The following is a 17,830-nucleotide window of genomic DNA, read 5'->3' on the forward strand; positions in this document are numbered from 1 at the left end:
AATATTTTTTTACTTTATTTTTAAAAAAAAAATTGTAATAACATTTGATTCAATGACTAGACCAAATGATAGATACACTTGATCAAGATTCTCAAGAGTTTTTAGGGAACGAGTTTAAAATGGAGTATACATAAATTAATAGCTCACTGATTTCACGTATATATTCTTGATAATTTAATATTTTTTGACTTTATTTAAAAAAAAAAATTGTAATAACATTTGATTCAATGACTAGACCAAATGATAGATAAACTTGATCAAGATTCTCAAGAGTTTTTAGGGAACGAGTTTTCTAAAGAGGTAAAGAAGAAAGAACTCTCTCTCTCTCTCTCTCTCTCTCTCTCTCTCTCTCTCTCTCTCTCTCTCTCTCTCTCTCTCTCTCTCTCTCTCTCTCTCTCTCTCTCTCTCTCTCTCTCTCTCTCTCTCTCTCTCTCTCTCTCCAAAATTGGTGATAAGGTCTTCATTTTATTTGAGAAGGAAAGGTAGAACTAATAGGCAGGAGTGGCGTTACTAATGCTTCGAGGGTTCAAATGAACCCCATGACTTGATAAAAAATAATTATATATATAATATTATTTTATTAATTTAATTTACCTTTAAAAATATTTTTAAATACCTTGAATTAAATCTTGCACATTCTAACATAGATCAATTCAGCTTAAAACTAAATAACACAAATCATCCCAAAACCAACCAATAACATACATCAAAAATATCTCTCTCGTGAATTTCTATTCTCTATTTGACTATTGACATCTTCTACTTTATATTATAGTATAAATATAATAATATAATATAACTTTATATAATTTAATAATTAGAAAATATAGAGTGTTTGTTACATGTGTATGTATTGTTATCATGTTATAATATCATTTTGTTGTAAATTTAGTGAATTAAAAATAGTAAAATTAGTGATTCTTCAAACATTTAATTGGTTAAGTAGACACGATGTGTTATTTATATATGTACGGATAGGTGTGGCTCTTTGGGTCAATAATTAAAATAATGCACATGAGTTGAGTTTTGCCATTTAGTCTAAAATATTTTTATAAAAATAATGACAATTGCATAAAAATACAAAATGTTATACAAAATTTACAAAATAAAATAGTTACACCTACACACATTGACAATAGATAATGAAAACTTATGATAATGTCAAAATATAAAAACTTGTAAAAGAAAATTAGTAAAATGTTATGTGTGATTCTTTTTGTCGATAACTCAATATATTCAATTCTTTTTTTTATTAAATTTGTTTAATTTAAGTTTTATAATAACCTCCTAAAAAGAAATTCTAAAGTTGCCACTGCTTATAGGTCAATTTAAAAAAAAAAAAAAAAAAAATTATTTGTTACATCTTTCATGGGCTACTAGTTGATTCTCCCAAAACCAAGATAAACATTGCACATGCGTGCCTAATCACCATGATTGTCACCAAAACTACTATGAGAGCCCTTCAACCTATACCTTCATTGGCTACATCAGTTATAACCACCATGATGTTCCACAACCCCGACAGCCCTCAACTCTTTTTTTTTTTTTTTTTGGGTAAAAAGGGAAATGCATTTAAACTAGAAATTAACAATAGTTTCAGGGCAGTGCCTGTTTAAGTACAAACCAGAACAGTCAAAGTCTAACAAAGATTGCAAGCCCTCAGGGGAACTATCATACAAAATAAAACTGGAAGATTGTTGAGCTCCCATCCTTGCTAGCATATTAGCACTCCTATTAGTTTCTCTATAGCAGTGATCAAAATGAATCTAGGGAACAAGGGAAGCCAGCTACCTGCAGTCATCCACAATGGAGGAAATGATTAGATTAGTATTGTTAGGGTTATTCAGGACTTCAATAATTGCTTTGGCATCCATTTCATAACAACTGCAGTGAAATTTCCTTTCAACACACAACATTAAACCATCCTTCAAAGCCCATGTCTCAGCTATAAAACTTGAGGTAATACCGATCTGCCTTGAGAATCCCAAAACCCAATTTCCCTCTTCATCACAAGTAAGCCCTCCCCCTCCAACTCTGCCTGGGTTTCCAAGTGAGGACCCATCGATATTAAGTTTTCTCCACCCTTTTATTGGTTTTTCCCACCTGACAACCTTCGAAACGTGGTGGATTGCCTCTCTTTCATTTAAGGCACAATGGATAAACTCCATTGCTTTGTGGAGGATCTTCGATTGAATGTTTGGGGTGAAAGGCTTATTTTGGAAGACCACCAGGTTCCTCTTCTACCATATTGTCCAAATAGCGAAGAGAAAAACGAATTTCCAAGGCATCTGATGCTGGCTATATATGGTGGAAGATTTGGCATTCTCTAATAGCCAAAGATTAAGGGAGGGCTCGAAAATCCCCAAATTTGTTGCCTAAATTCCCAACACAACCCAAACCTTTTTGATAAAGTCACAATCTCGAAGACTATGAATGATAGTTTCGGGTTCTTTATGACAGAGAGGGCAGAGAGGGTCCCTCTAGCATTAAGGCAAAATTTAACCCCTAGATTGTGATGAAGACATTTCCATACAAAAAATTGAATTCTCGAAAGAATTTTGACTTGCCAAATCCAATCTCCATCAAAGGTAGTAGTCTCATTACCAGTTGCAGTCGATAAGCGCTTTTGAGATCAAAGCTCCCTCTAGGATTTTCAGACCAGCTCATTTTATCCACACTACCAGCTGAGAACAGTTTAAGAACAGTTTATCTAGTTTTTTGCTGAAAACTTTTTTATAAAAGTGTGCTAAAGTATACTTGTTCCTTGAAAATTTTTGAAAAAGTGAAAAAAATGAGATTTTTAAAAAGCTGTATATAAAAGTTAAAAGCTAAAAGCTAAAAATGACACCAAACTCACCCCTAAATAATCGGTACCCTTCACACACAAAGATGGCTTGCGGTATATGATTTTTACACTTTTCAAGTGCCTGTAAAGATTTTTATTTCTCAAATTTCTTTGATCCCTATAATATCCTCTCTCTTTTTCTTTTTCAGTGGAATGCCCAATTGTGTTGTTTATTAAATTTTGATTGAGAAGGATTAGGAATCTTCTTGGATAATTCTTGAGAACAAGTTTGGTGGAAAAGGCTTTTGGGTTATTTGCCTTTCCTTGAAAATTATGCTAACCTAAGATTGTTTGTAAGTGCGTTTTAACTTATGTGGTAGAATTTCAAGATGATCTTGATGATTCAATCTACCCAACTCATCATTGATCACTGATTATTGCATTTATTGGTTTCTCTACTCAACAAATTCCATCACTAATAGTTAAATCTTTAACTATCATTATAAGACTTGAATATCGCAAACTAAAACATCAATAGATTTCATTGAAAGAAATACCAATAAATTTCTTTTATATATAAATTAATAATCAATAAAATTTATTGTTAATGCGCCTTTTAAGGATATGAATTAAAAGATATTAAAACTTTAATTATCACAATAAAATTTAAATATTATATATATCAAAACATCAATTAGTTTCTTCTAGATGTACGACAATATTCGATTTCAAGTCCATATCTTAAACAGTTGAGAACACAATAAAATAAACAAAAGTATTTAGATCTAGCCCTAAAAATTTTGAACACCGAAGATTCAAAAACTCATTCCCATAGGCTTAAAATTTTCAACAAAGAAAAATTCAACTACTGGAAAAACACACAGCCTTTCACATTCACTTTCACTTTCGAACGACACAAGGGTATCATTGTGCTACCATTTTCCACTGGCCATCGCAATCATCTTTGGTTTAACGTTAAACAGTTGCTTGCTACGGCTACGTAGTAGTCCTTTCAATGGCCCACCGGGTTGTCATGTATCATAAATCATAATATTCAGTGAACCCAGCTAGATTTTTTCTCTTCCTTTCTTTTATTTTCTTCTTTAACCTACTTTTGTCATAGATGATAAAACCCTATATTCCTTTGAATTCAATCATTTAATTGGATATATGTACGGCCAAACAAATGAACAGAGGACAGAAAGAAATATAAGCAAGAAGAAAAGCCATAGCCTTTTAAGCATGTTCATCACTTTCACTTTTTCACATACACTACTTTTTTTCCATCTCTCTTTTGGACTATCAGGATACAGATACAAGCGAATCAAAGGGCCTGTATAACATAACAGTAGTTGCAACTTTGCAATAATAAGTTCACTAGTTTTATATTTCTAGTGAAACGAGTATGAGTACGATGAAGACCAAAATGTGGCATATAATAAAAAGAGTTACTGCATGTGTATTGAACTATGGTTTATGTTTTGGAGAGCTTGTGGGATAGAAAAATATTATAAAGTTTAAACAAATAAAACTAACTCTAATTTATTTGTTTAAAGTTACATTTGGACGCATCTTTGAACAAATAAGCTACCAAAACATAGGTTAATTTAAATACACACATGTTAGAGCTAGTAGCTAGGCTGCTAGCTACAAGCTACTAGCTCTAAATATTCCAAGAAACTAAGCTCACATTTTTGTTTTTCTACATCAAACTTCCAAAGATTCGTCTCCCAACTGTTTTTCTACATTAAACTTCCAAAGCTCACATTTTTGTTATTCTACTAGCTCAATTGACTTCTATCTTTGTTCTCGTGCTGGAATTGTCCATCAAACTTGCTAAGGAAAATCATCTATCAAAAAATCATCGCCAAATTCAACCGAACCCATCATATCCCCAGAAATCACATCCCCATTGTCAGAGTCCAATGTTGATGATAAGACAGACATGTGGGCGAGTGATTCAAATGCCACAGTTCGATCTGGGGAAACGAGATAATCAGACGATGATGATTGGATGTGAGCAATATCATTATGATCACTAAGAATCTCTTCCATGTATTCCTGCTTTATGGAGGATTGGAAGGATGTGAAAAAGGGGCTGTCTTGTTTGTTGGTGATAGTGGACTTGTCAAAACTTAGTAGCACGGAAGAGTCACTAGGTGGGGAAGAATCCAAGAACAATTCAGGGACTTTTAGGAAGTTTCTGTTTCTGCATGTGTGATGGCCTATATATGTGCTCCTATACTTCGGTGGATCATCATGGATTCTTTGCACATGTTTGGTTGCTAGGCACCCTTGATCATGTTTATGAGTGCACCTATAGTAATGCCTGCATCATACCCCACACAATAGAATCAATTTTATGCTTTGATTAGACAATTATAAAAGAAAATCAAGGGTTTGATTGCTTTGTTTTTCTTTTTGGAATGAGTATAGAGAGTAAAGCATTTCTCAATACTTTCTATACATGTTTAAGAAAACTTCAATAGATTAATGGACTATGATGCATTCCAACATGATTTTAGTCACTAACAAATTCTAGCTTTACCTTTTTCTCCAAAAAATAAATAAATAAGGAACAGTTCTTTTTCTCAATTATTTTCGGAAAATTAATAGAGTTTTTTTTTTATAATGTTTAATAATGTCAAAATGCTGATCGGTTTCTTTTACTGGGCAATATTTAAGCCAGAAACAAAATTTTTCTTTTTTGTAGAGTTAAAAAAAAGAAAAAAAAAAGTTTTTGCCTGATTTTGCTGATTACTGAACTTGGGATTTGAGAAAATTAAATAGAATGTATCAAAAATGAAACAATAAATACCTTGGGAATTTGGCATTAAGGATTACTTTTTGTCCATATTTTCTCCACGCATAGCCGTCATCTGTCAGACTAGGGGTTTCTTTTGTCCACGACTGAGCTGTCTTCCTACAAGTAAGGAATCATATAACTTTGTTAGAAAAAATTGAGTTACAAGATTTCAATACAAAAACCCAAGTATTCCATAAAAAAGTCCAGAAATGGCTAATCCGGTTAATGAAACAAGGGGCATACTAGTCTTTCAAAAGCTTATACTTCCTCTTTGTCTTACAATTTACTAGTATTAGTACAGTTTAACACATGATCTTAGCTGTAGAGTAGCATATTAAAAAGGAAAACCTGTCCCTACTCCTACTTGTTAACCATTTACAGATAAGATCACTATTGATGCTAAAGTTTTATATCTGTTTTTTACCTTTGGTAAACTAGAGGATTCATATGGTAGTACAGTACTTCCAAGCCAATTAGACAAAAACAAATAATAAAAACTTACAGTCGTGATAGAGTAAAAGAAATTTTTTTACCTTCTCTTATAACAGCCTCTCCGATCCTTGTGTGCTGTACTCCTGGAAGTTTCTTCTGAAGATTCTGATGACTTGGGGCCACCATTCCAATTGGTGACATGGGTATTGGCCTGAATTTGAGACACCTCATCAGAATCAGCGTTGTTCAATATCGAGAGGCTATTAGTAAAGGACTTCAAGATTTTCAGAACAAGATCGTCAGCTGGAGCTGCCTTGTTGTTGTCTCCAGCTGACTTATTAAGCAAAGAACGGAGCTGATTTGCAATATCACGGCCTTGAACAAGCTCTTCTATTGCCGACGCCGTTTTCTTGCTAGAAGGTATGCTCTCAGGCCAAGTACACTCCATTGTTGCGTGTGTGAGTTTCAGTGTGTTTTGAGACTTTTGTGTTTTGTGTGTATGTAATGTGACTGTCTTTTGAGCTTTGAGTCCCTTGTGTTTGAGCTCCTTTGTTTACAAGCCAAAGTGAAGCAAGGCAAGAGGGTTTTTATGTGGGTTAAGAAAAGCACCTTAGATTAGAGAGCATGTGCAAGGAAAATCAAAGGAAGCTAGAAAGGAAAATTCCTCACGTTAATCAGCTTGTAAAGCCCACGCGCATTTCAATCACAGTGATTCCTGAATTAATCCTAACCGTACACGTGTTCTCCACCTAGGGTCAGATTTGGCGAAAGTACAAAATCCTGCTTTGGGAGCGAGTGGGGGTATGGTGGTTGTTGATTACGAATGTGAACATGACGTCACGAGACGACGTCAGGGGCACAACGTCACGCATCACTAGCTGTTTGCCACGTGGTAGCGATGTTTATTTAATTCCCAAGTGGTACCCCCATTTTCCTTGTCTTTATAAGTTAATACTAAATTTAGTAAATGACGATTGTAACCTTGAATGGTAGTGAGTGTGAGGCAGATGGGTTCGGTGAATAAGGGCAAGTAGGTTGGCTAATATGGGGTTTTTGGCAATACGACAATAACTAGGTGGTTGGATCTTCGAAGTCCTTGGTCGCTGGGTCTCTGTTTTGGATAAGCATTCAATAGGTAGAGATAGTGTGCAGTAAAGGCTCATAGTACTCCGTGTAACCCATGGGTAGGGCACATCTTCTATGGCAGCTATAGGACCACTAAAATTTAGAGTCGTTTGGTAATGTTATTTTAATAATATTTTTTGTATTTTTTAAAAATATATGAATGAAAAATTGTGTGAGAATATATGTAATATTATTTTAAAATTAAAAATATATATTTAACATATGTACCAAATAGGCTTTTAAATTTTGAAAACATATTTTTGTGTCACAATTTTTATCGCAACTATATGACCCATGTAAGCCCATTTAGATTTTAGAGAAATATTTGTGTCACAATTTTTGTCGTGACATTGGCACAATCGAGAAAAAAACAGTTGGTTAGTATGAAAGTACTTATTTCTAGCTACAATTGATCATTTCATTAAATTAGGGCAAATTTTGTTGTCGTAGGCATATTGCGGACGAGGAGGTGTGAGATTGTATTTTGCTTTACCTATAATAATTTTGATTAGAGATTAAATGTTATAAATTTACTATGGTATATGTGTTATCTTATTGAAAATTATAAATTATGCTTTAATAATACTATATGCACCTTCTCATGAGAAAGTAAAATTTTCAATGTGAAATAGTCTCTTGAATAGAGAGAATCATATCCCATTATGGAATATGAGTTCCATGCATATCTTCTCATGGTATGTAGTAGATCTCACAACCGTATGAAACGATGTAAGGGATAATGCATATATGTAGTGCATAGGATACCTTCCTATGAATTAGACTTTCAAATGGAGAAGATTGTATTTCCTCCCAAAATGTGAGTTCTATACATATCTTCTTGTAGTGTGTGGGTCTGACAATCATATGAGATCAATAAGATACTTTCTTGTGAAATAAACTCCCAACTAGAGAGCATCATATTCCCTCCCAAAATCTGAGTTTCATACATATGTTGGCACACATTTTGTGATAAGAGCACGTTATACAGCTGTTATAGGCTACACGAGATAATTATGGTATTTAGGCCTTTGGTTTGAAATTTTTTTTCTCTTTTAGCCACTCTACATACGATAATGAAATAAATTTGTCCGTATGTGGGTAATACATTCTTTGAGAAGAGCACTTTATACAGCTCTCGTAAACTACACGAGATCATTTGGCATGAAGAGGCCTTTGGCTTGGAAAACTTATCTCTTGCATGCGCTTTACACATGATTATGATAAAAATCTTATCGTATGTGGGGCACACATTCTATAAGAAGGGCACTCGACACAGTTGTTACAGCTTATACGTACAAGAGATAATTATGTGGTATGAAGAGACCTTTGGGTTAGAAAAATTATCTGTTGCATCTGCTTTAAGTCAGATAATAAATACATATATATCTTATAGCATATAGGTCTCACAAGTGTGTAAGATCTATAGATAGTGAGACATCTATTTTATAGGGTTGTATGAGATATGAATTGAATCGGGTCCTTACTTTTAAAAATAAATAAATAAATAAGACAAAAGAAAGACATATGAGAGAGAGCGTCGTACGAGGAACGAAAAATCAGACTGGTTTTGAATGAATTTGGAAGAACGTGGGGTTGGTTTTTATTGGAGAAGACATTATTAATATTAACAGATTTTGGAGATTTTGATAAGTGTTTGAAAAATGTTGGGGAAAAAAAAGTTATTAGGAAAGCCAGTGTAAGGTGCATGCGCCTTAATGTGGCTGGCTCAATAGAGGCTTCTTTAATATTTGTCCTTCAAGGATCTTCCAAACCAAACTAAGAGGATATTTTATTTTTCTTCCTTTAAAAAAAAAAAAATAGAAGATATTCCATTTTTTATAAGGTCATGCTAACGAGTGCCCTAAGGGCACTTATTAATAATCTATTTTATGATAGTTTTGATATCACTTTTATGAGAAATGAAAAAAGTTGTCAAAATATTAATTACATTTTTTTCATTTTTTATAAAAACTTTCTTTAAATGGATTATTAACCAGTGTCCTAAGGATACTCGTTAGCATTTTTCTTTTTTATAAGGTGTGTGGGTTTTCTTTTTTCTTTTTCTTTTTTCTTTTTTTTAAAGAAAAACGATATTTGTGTCTTTTGTACTACGTTGTGTTGTTTAGTTTTTTTTTTTTTTTTTGGGGGGGGCTAAATCGTACTATGCTGTTTAGTTGTCCTTACAAGTTAAAGTTAGCGCAAGATTCACCTTGTGGGAGGGAGAGTATATTAGCTTAGACCATAGTGCGATAAAATCAGAGGCAGAGCTACACACACATAGGTGAGGGGCCATGGCCTTCCAAAATTTTGAAAAATAAATTATTATAAAAAAATCTTTATTATATATAAATTATTTTTAAATTTGAAAATTCAGCTTACAAAAATAAGAGTTGGCTCTCCAAAGATGTTTGGTAGTGAAATTTGAGTAATATTGTTTAAGTGTTTTTGATTATGTGTGGGTGAAAAAATGTGTATGTATATTTAAAATGCTCAAAAGTTGCTTGAAATGCCCTACTCTTAAAAAAGTAATTGGTCTAATTGTTATAGAGCCAATATTTTATTTTTCTCAATTTTATTTTTTATTATAAAATGTGCTCTTATATTTATTAAATTTTTTATAAAGTTTTGCTTTAAATATGTTTGAATCTATCTTTTTCAATTCATTACATTCTGATTAAACAAATCATTCCGTCATAAAAATATAAATATATATATGTATATATATTTTGTAACTTTTTTCGATAAACTCACACGCCACACGCAAAATTGCATGCCTATATTTTGTATATTTTGTAACTAGAACTATACATAAAATATGTTTTTAATTGCCACAACGGCGATACAGGGGAAGAGGGACCTCCTCAAAAATCCACATAGGCACATAGTACTGTGATCCAGCAGACCATGACGCTAATAAGGAAAGACAATAAGGAGAGACATTATATGTACTCCACACAAAATGACAAAACAGCTCCATTTTCAATCTCTTTCCAGACAAAGGTAATAAGTAATGACTATTGAGTGGGTCCCATTTAAAACCCAATTTTTTATTATGCTTTCAATGGTTTCTCACGGCAATTCAACGAATTCAATTAAGGAGAATGGAAGGGTCCCACAAAAAAAAAAAAAATGTATAAATCCAAAATTTAAGTGTATTCTAAGGTTAGATTCTACTTAATTTTATAAAAGTTTCAAGATGGTGAGATATACATACAACTTTGTAGCTATGTTACTCTATTCTTATTGCTTGTTACATTGACTTATTTTTTAAATTTAAGGAATTAAATTTTATGTTTAAACTTTGTGTTTAGATCGATATCTTAATTTGATTGTTGTAAGTTCCAGTTAACTCAATTGGTAAAATTTCTAATGGTTGTATAAGAGATTTGGGGTTCAATACCTACCTGCACCAAAAACTGATTGGTGTCTTAATCTGATGATAAAAAACTATCATCAGAAGCGGACGCCAGAGGTTGAAAATTTATCTCAAAAAAAAAAATTTGATGGTTATATTTTTCCTCAAAAAATATTTGATTGTTATTAACTATGATTTTTTTTTTGAATCGTTATTCACTATGATTTTTTTTTTTTTGGGAGAAATTAAGTTATTCACTATGAATTGATTATTAATGTCCAGAGTGATTGAATAAATTAAACTAGGTATGAAAAATAAGAAAAATAAATTAAGTTTACATTTATATTAGATTTTGTATGACAATGTCATTAGTATATAAATATATATATATATACTTTTTCTCTTGTCCGTTAATTATTCTTGCCCCCCCCCCCCCCTCCCCCCCAAATTGAAATCTTTGCTCCATAGGACCACAACTAGGTTAGACGAAGAGAGTTTCAAACATATTTGAAACCAAACTTGTTCCTCCTAGGTTTGGATCATTCATATTTTAAAAATTTTCATTAGTTCAACTGAAATATTTTTACACACTTTGATATACAATTTGATATAAACATCATTTTTTTTTTTTTTGAGATAAATATAAACATCATTTTGATAGAAAATACTAAGCTTCTTTTTTGTATATATATATAACTTATTAAATAAAAAAAGTGTATACATATGTGGTTAGAGTGTTTTGATTAATATATTAATGTCACAACTCGATCCAAACAAAAATTTATGACTCCGCCCCCACATAAAAATCGTAATACATTCTTTGAGAAGAGCACTTTATACAGCTCTCGTAAACTACACGAGATCATTTTGGCATGAAGAGGCCTTTGGCTTGGAAAACTTATCTCTTGCATTCGCTTTACACATGATTATGATAAAAATCTTATAGTATGTGGGGCACACATTCTATAAGAAGGGCACTCGACACAGTTGTTACAGCTTATACAAGAGATAATTATGTGGTATGAAAAGACCTTTGGGTTAGAAAAATTATCTGTTGCATGTGCTTTAAATCAGATAATAAATACATATATATCTTATAGCATATAGGTCTCACAGGTGTGTAAGATCTATAGATAGTGAGACATCTATTTTATAGGGTTGTATGAGATATGAATTGAATCGGGTCCTTACTTTTAAAAATAAAAAAAATAAGACAAAAGAAGGACATATTTAGATAGAGCGCCGTACGAGGAACGAAAAGTCAGACTGATTTTGAATGAATTTGGAAGAACGTGGGTTTGGTTTAATTTTATTGGAGAAGACACTATTAATATTAACAGATTTTGCAGATTTTAATAAGTTTTTGAAACATGTTGGGGGAAAAAAAAGTTATTAGGAAAGCCAGTGTAAGGCGCATGCGCCTTAATGTGGCTGGCTCAATAGAGTTTTCTTTAATCTTTGTCCCTCAAGGATCTACCAAACTAAGAGGATATTTTATTTTTCTTCCTTTGAAAAAAAGTAGAGGATATTCTATTTTTTATAAGTTGTGTAGGTTTTCTTTTCTTTTTCTTTTTTTTAAGAAAAACGATATTTGTGTCTTTTTGTACTACGTTGTTTAGTTTTTTTTTTTTTTTTTTTTTTTTGGGGGGGTGGCGGGGGAGGGCTAAATTGTACTACGCTGTTAAGTTTTCTTTCCAAGTTAAAATTAGCGCAAGATTCACCTTGAGCGAGGGAGAGCATGTTAGCATAGACCATAGTGCGATAAAATCAGAGGCGGAGTTACACACATAGGTGAGGGACCATGGCCTCCCAAAATTTAAAATAAAAAAAAAAATCTTTATTATATATAAATTATTTTTAAATTTAAAATTTTAGCTCACAAAAATAAAGGTTGGCTCTCCAAATATTTAAGTTAGTCCAATGATACTCTTAAAAAAGTAATTGGTCTAATTGTTATAAAGTCAATATTTTATTTTTCTCAATTTCATTTTTTATTATAAAATGTACTCTTATATCTGTTAAATTTTTTACAAAGTTTTGCATCAAATATGTTTGAATCTATCTTTTTCAGTTCATTATGTCCCGATTAAACAAATCATTCAGTCGAAAAAAAAAATATACATATATATATAGTAACTAAAACTATATAAAATGTGTTTTTAATTGCCTGGTGATACCAGGGGAAGAGGGACCTCAAAAATTCACATGGTTGATGGTACTGTGGTCCAGCAGACCTTGACGCTAATAAGGAAAGACATTATCCTACCAAACAATAAATAAATAAATAAGGAAAGACATTATGTACTCTACACAAAATGACAAAGAGCTCCATTTTCAATCTTTTTCCATACAAAGGTAATAAATAATGACTATTGAGTGGGTCCCATTTAAAACCCAATTTTTTATTATGCTTTCAATGGTTTCTCACGGCAATCCAACGAATTCAATTAAGGAGAATGGACGGGTCCCACAAAATAATAATTAAAAAAAAAAAATTAAGAATCCATTTATATTCTTAGCATTTGTTAATAATGGTATTTGTAATATTTTAAAAACATATGAGTAAAAATATGTGTAATATTATTTAAAAATAGAAAATAAATTATTTAATAACTCTATTAAATAAAGCCTAAATTTTTTTATTTTTGTATAAATCCAAAATTTAAGTATATACAAAGGTTGGATTCTACATAATTTTATAAAAGTTTCAAGATTTTGAGATACACGTACAACTTTGTAGGTATGTCACTCTATTCTTAATACTTGTTACATTGACTTATGTTCTAAATTTAAGGAATTAAATTTTATGTTTAAACTTTGTGTTTAGATTGATATCTTAATTTGATTGTTAGTAACCATGATTTTTTTGAATTGTTATTAACTATGATTTTTTTTTTTTTTTTGGAGAAAGTTATTCACTATGAATTGATTATTATTGTCCAGAGTGATTGAATAAATTATACTAGGTATGAAAAATAAATTAAGTTTACATTTATATTAGATTTTGTATGACAATGTCATTAGTATATATATATATATATATATATTTTTTTTTTTTACTTTTTCTCTTGTCCGTTAATTATTCTTGTCCCTCCTAAATTGAAATCTTTGCTCCGCAACTAGGTTAGAGGAAGAGAGCTCCAAACATGCTTGGAACCAAACTTGTTTCTCCTAGTTTTGGATCATTCATATTTTAAAAAATTTCATTAGTTCAGTTGAAATATTTTTACATGCTTTGGTATACAATTTGATACAAACATCATTTTGATAGAAAATACTAGGCTTCTTTTTTGTGTGTATATAACTTATTAAATAAAAAAAGTGTATACATATGTGGTTAGGGTGTCTTGACTAATATATTAATGTCATAACTCGACCCCAAGCAAAAATTTATGGCTCTACCCCCAGATAAAATCTTCTTCTTTTGTTTTTTAGTATATAAAATGATCATTAAAACATAAAATTTTTACTATGTTTTAAAGAGATTTTTGGCATGTTTTAACTTTCAAACCAAATATAACCGTAAAGATATTCTAGTATGGTCACAAGTACATTTTCAATTAACTTGCATTGAGCATGAAAGCACCAGAATGTTGTGTCGCAAGATAATTTTTACAAAAAAAGAGGATACAATTAACTTGAATTATCAAAATATATCCTGTAATTGGATTCTACTGGGAAATAAATTCATCCAAATAAATGAAAAAAGTGAAAATAACATGGCTGGTTGTCATAATATGAGGAGAAATTAATGATATCGAATAGACTCATCAATACATATTTATAGCTATAAGTCTATAACCAGCCCAGCATTAAAAAAATGGGGTCTACCATGTCCATCTATCTATCTACTATAGCTTCTTAACACGTTTAACATATTTCTTATTTCATGAAAACAGTTGAAGGAATTGCTGGGACTTTTCTCATCTCGAGGAGCATCGTACTAGATAATTATCAATGGTAGTTTGACATAATTTACATTCATCCAATTATTATGGGAAGCCACTTTCTGGGGGAGTTGTTATCCTAACTAATACAGATCATTTGTCATTATTATTAGAGATCAAATTCATTGGGATCGATGAATAAAAGATCAATACCTTAATAGGAAGAATGCTAGGTGGCCAAGTTTGAACACAAGATACCATTCACACACCGGTGATGTGGAATAATATTTGGAAAATTACAAAAAATTTCATAACTTCTTGCTACAAACTGTGATGTAGTATAATGTGATTAGTGAAAAAATAATAATAATAGATTCATGTGAAAATAATAATTAACGATTCAGAGTCTACCACATTAAAATTATGACAAAAAAATTGTAAAATAATTTGTGGTATTAAAAATCTAGAACTACTCAACACATTTTAGCACGTTTTGATATGTACAGACTTGATTCTAGTCAACAAATTCTTCTGTAGAATTTCATTTGGGTAGTTGAGATTAGGTGGAGAACAGAAATGTTATGTTTATACTTTCACAATAAATTTTAAGCGTTAAGTTATTACTGGTAAATAAAATGGTAATTTCAATGGTGACTTCAAATTAAAACCAGTAATAATTTACCAACTAGGATTTGTTGCAAAAACATTACTACTTACAAAATTTTCATAATCTATAAAGTTGTCATTAATTTTCATATGAGTCTGTCATTTTATTGTCTACTATTTATAATTTGTCACTTGTACAGTTATATATTAAAAAAATTATGTATCTAGATTTATTAAAAAGAAAAGTAATCGAATAGACAGTTAGATTGAATTGAAATTTGAAAGGTGTAAGGAAACTCCTTTTTTTTTTTTGTGTTTTTGTAGTTCTTTTCTTTTCGTTATTGGTTAAGGTATATATGGTTTTTAGATCCAACCCAACTCTAATAGTTAAGAAATTGAGATTAAAAAAAAAGTTTTTAAGTTCAAAATTTTAAATTCATTAGGGTTTGGGAAATGTTAGGTTTATACATTAGATAATCAACAAACCATGCTTATTAAAATACTTTTATTGGTTTTACTAGCATTATGCCCGTGCGATGCACGGCTTAATCAAAATTCATAAGTAAATAATTTTTTTATTAATTTACATAAAATTAAATAATAGAATAGATAATAAAAATAGAAAATATTTTACTTTTAAGTTAACTAAGGTATTATGAAATGCATATATATTGTAAGGACTTGACTTGTATTGATTCCAGACTCATATTGGGTTCAAACGCTAAAGGCTCAAACAATAAATTTGTAAAGCGTGGATATAAAAGAACTAGATTAACTCTAAAAGAAAAACGATTAAACTCAATGTTTCTAGATGGATTAATACCAATATTACTATCAATTTATCCTTGAAACAAGCTAAGCTCTTTATTTCGTAAGATTTTCTTCTAAGCATCAATTGTTTAAAAGTTCCGATCCCCCTCCTCATTGCATTCTTCCATGTTATATATTGCCATCTTGGTGTCATCTTCACCACACACGTGTAAGTTGGATTCGGGGGATCACTTCCTGTCCCATCCAATACTTCCTGGAACCTTCAACCAACAGCTGTAAGGCTACTTCATCACTGTTCAGGCATCACCTCCACATTAATGCGGCCAGAGAGTTGGTTAAGAGGCAATTAATGCGAAGGCAGCAGTTGTTAAAGATATTTGTTTACCTTTTCTTTCTTACCCTTGGCCTCATGTCCCACGTGGTAATGTAGCTTCAAAGTGTGTTTGTGACAATACGGCGTTCAGGTCGTCCTCGGACACATATTGTCGAGAAGGATTTTGTCCTCGGATGAATATTGGACCCATCTCATGTGATATCTACTCCTCTTTTCATTTGGTTCCCCTTATAACCTTATGTGGGCTTCCTCAGATAGTTTAACATCCTCGGATGCGCCACAGGCCCAGTTAACACGGCTTTAATAATTATTGATTAATTGGCCCCCACATATATATATATATATATACAAAATAAATATGTTTGTTTTTAGAATGCATAAGATGATTTTTTTTTTTTTTTGTATGTTATTTTTTGTCAATATCATGAAACAAAATTTGTATGCTTTTCTTCAAACTTATGTGGATTTGAATTTGTTATTTATTTTTTTGCAAAATTTTTAATTATTTAATATATATATATATATATATTAGTTTTTTTTGGGGTTACTTTATCCTATTTTTTTTGTTTTGACCCAAATTATATTTTTTTAATTAAGTTTACGTTAATGTTAATACATATTAGCTATCATTTGATACTTTATCCACACCAAAAAATAACAATTAATGTTTAAATTAGGCTAAAAGTAAAATTGTTACTTCGTAAAAAAATTGATACAATATTTATTGTTACTTTATCCAAATAAGTCGATAAGAATAAATAGAATTACAATCTTACTTAAACTTAAACCGATAATTGATCATTCAATTATAATTGAATTAGAGTCTTACTTCCTTTTGGGAATGGTGAAACCACAATTGAATATTATCTTCTTTAACTTTTTGTTCAAATTACCAAATACCGTTCATCAAGTACTTTTTTGTGTTATTATATATCAACAATAGATCGAATTCATAAGCTTATGATAGAGTGAATTCATAAGCTTATATATCAACAATGCATAAGCTTATCTCTCCCACACAAGCTACATTTATTCCGAGAAGGTGGATTGCCGAAAACCAAATTATTGTTCAAGAAATGCTGCATAGTTTTAAGACAAGAAAAGAAAAATCTAGATTAATGGATGTCAAAATTGATCTTCAAAAGGCTTATGATAGAGTGAATTGGAACTTCCTCCAAGTAGTACTCAAGAACTTTGGGTTTGATGAAAAATTTGTGAAATGGATCCTTGAATGTGTATCAACAGTGTCCTTTGAGTTACTAATAAATGGGGGAAAGATAGGGCAATTTAGACCTAAAAGAGGGTTAAGGCAGGGGGACCTGCTATCCCCTTACCTATTCATACTATGCCAAGAAGTTTTTTCAAGAATCTTAGAGAAGGAATTTATGGAGAAGAATATTAGTGGGGTTAAGGCTAGTATTGGCAGCACTCCCATCACACATGTAATGTATGCGGATGATATTGTTCTATTCTCAAAGGCATGTAGGAGGGAAGCTAATGCCATCAATGAATGCTTGGAAAAATATTGTAGGTGGTCTGGACAATTGCTTAACAGAGTAAAATCACGGATTATATTCTCCAAACTCACCCACCAGCAAACTTGCTGGGGCATAAAGCATATTCTATAGATGAAAAGTCTTAAAACAGACTTTGTTGACTTGGGGGTTCCTTTATTTCTTACCAAGGCTCTAGCAAATGACTTTAAGTTCTTACAAGAGAGGTTGGAAGC

General features: G+C 31.3%; 1 protein-coding gene across 1 annotated transcript; it reads right to left on the minus strand.

The window, feature by feature from the left end:
- Window positions 1–4,291: 4,291 nt before the first annotated feature.
- On the minus strand, window positions 4,292–6,593 carry LOC126692563 (WRKY DNA-binding transcription factor 70-like). The gene is made up of 3 exons (XM_050388201.1): window positions 6,125–6,593; window positions 5,604–5,708; window positions 4,292–5,114 (listed from the first exon to the last, which is right to left on the minus strand). Exons 1-3 carry the CDS (start codon window positions 6,469–6,471, stop codon window positions 4,622–4,624), a joined length of 945 nt encoding a protein of 314 aa, XP_050244158.1. The 5' UTR covers window positions 6,472–6,593; the 3' UTR covers window positions 4,292–4,621.
- Between the last annotated feature and the right edge of the window lie 11,237 nt (window positions 6,594–17,830).

Source organism: Quercus robur, chromosome 7, assembly GCF_932294415.1.
Source record: "Quercus robur chromosome 7, dhQueRobu3.1, whole genome shotgun sequence".
Lineage (NCBI taxonomy): Eukaryota > Viridiplantae > Streptophyta > Magnoliopsida > Fagales > Fagaceae > Quercus > Quercus robur.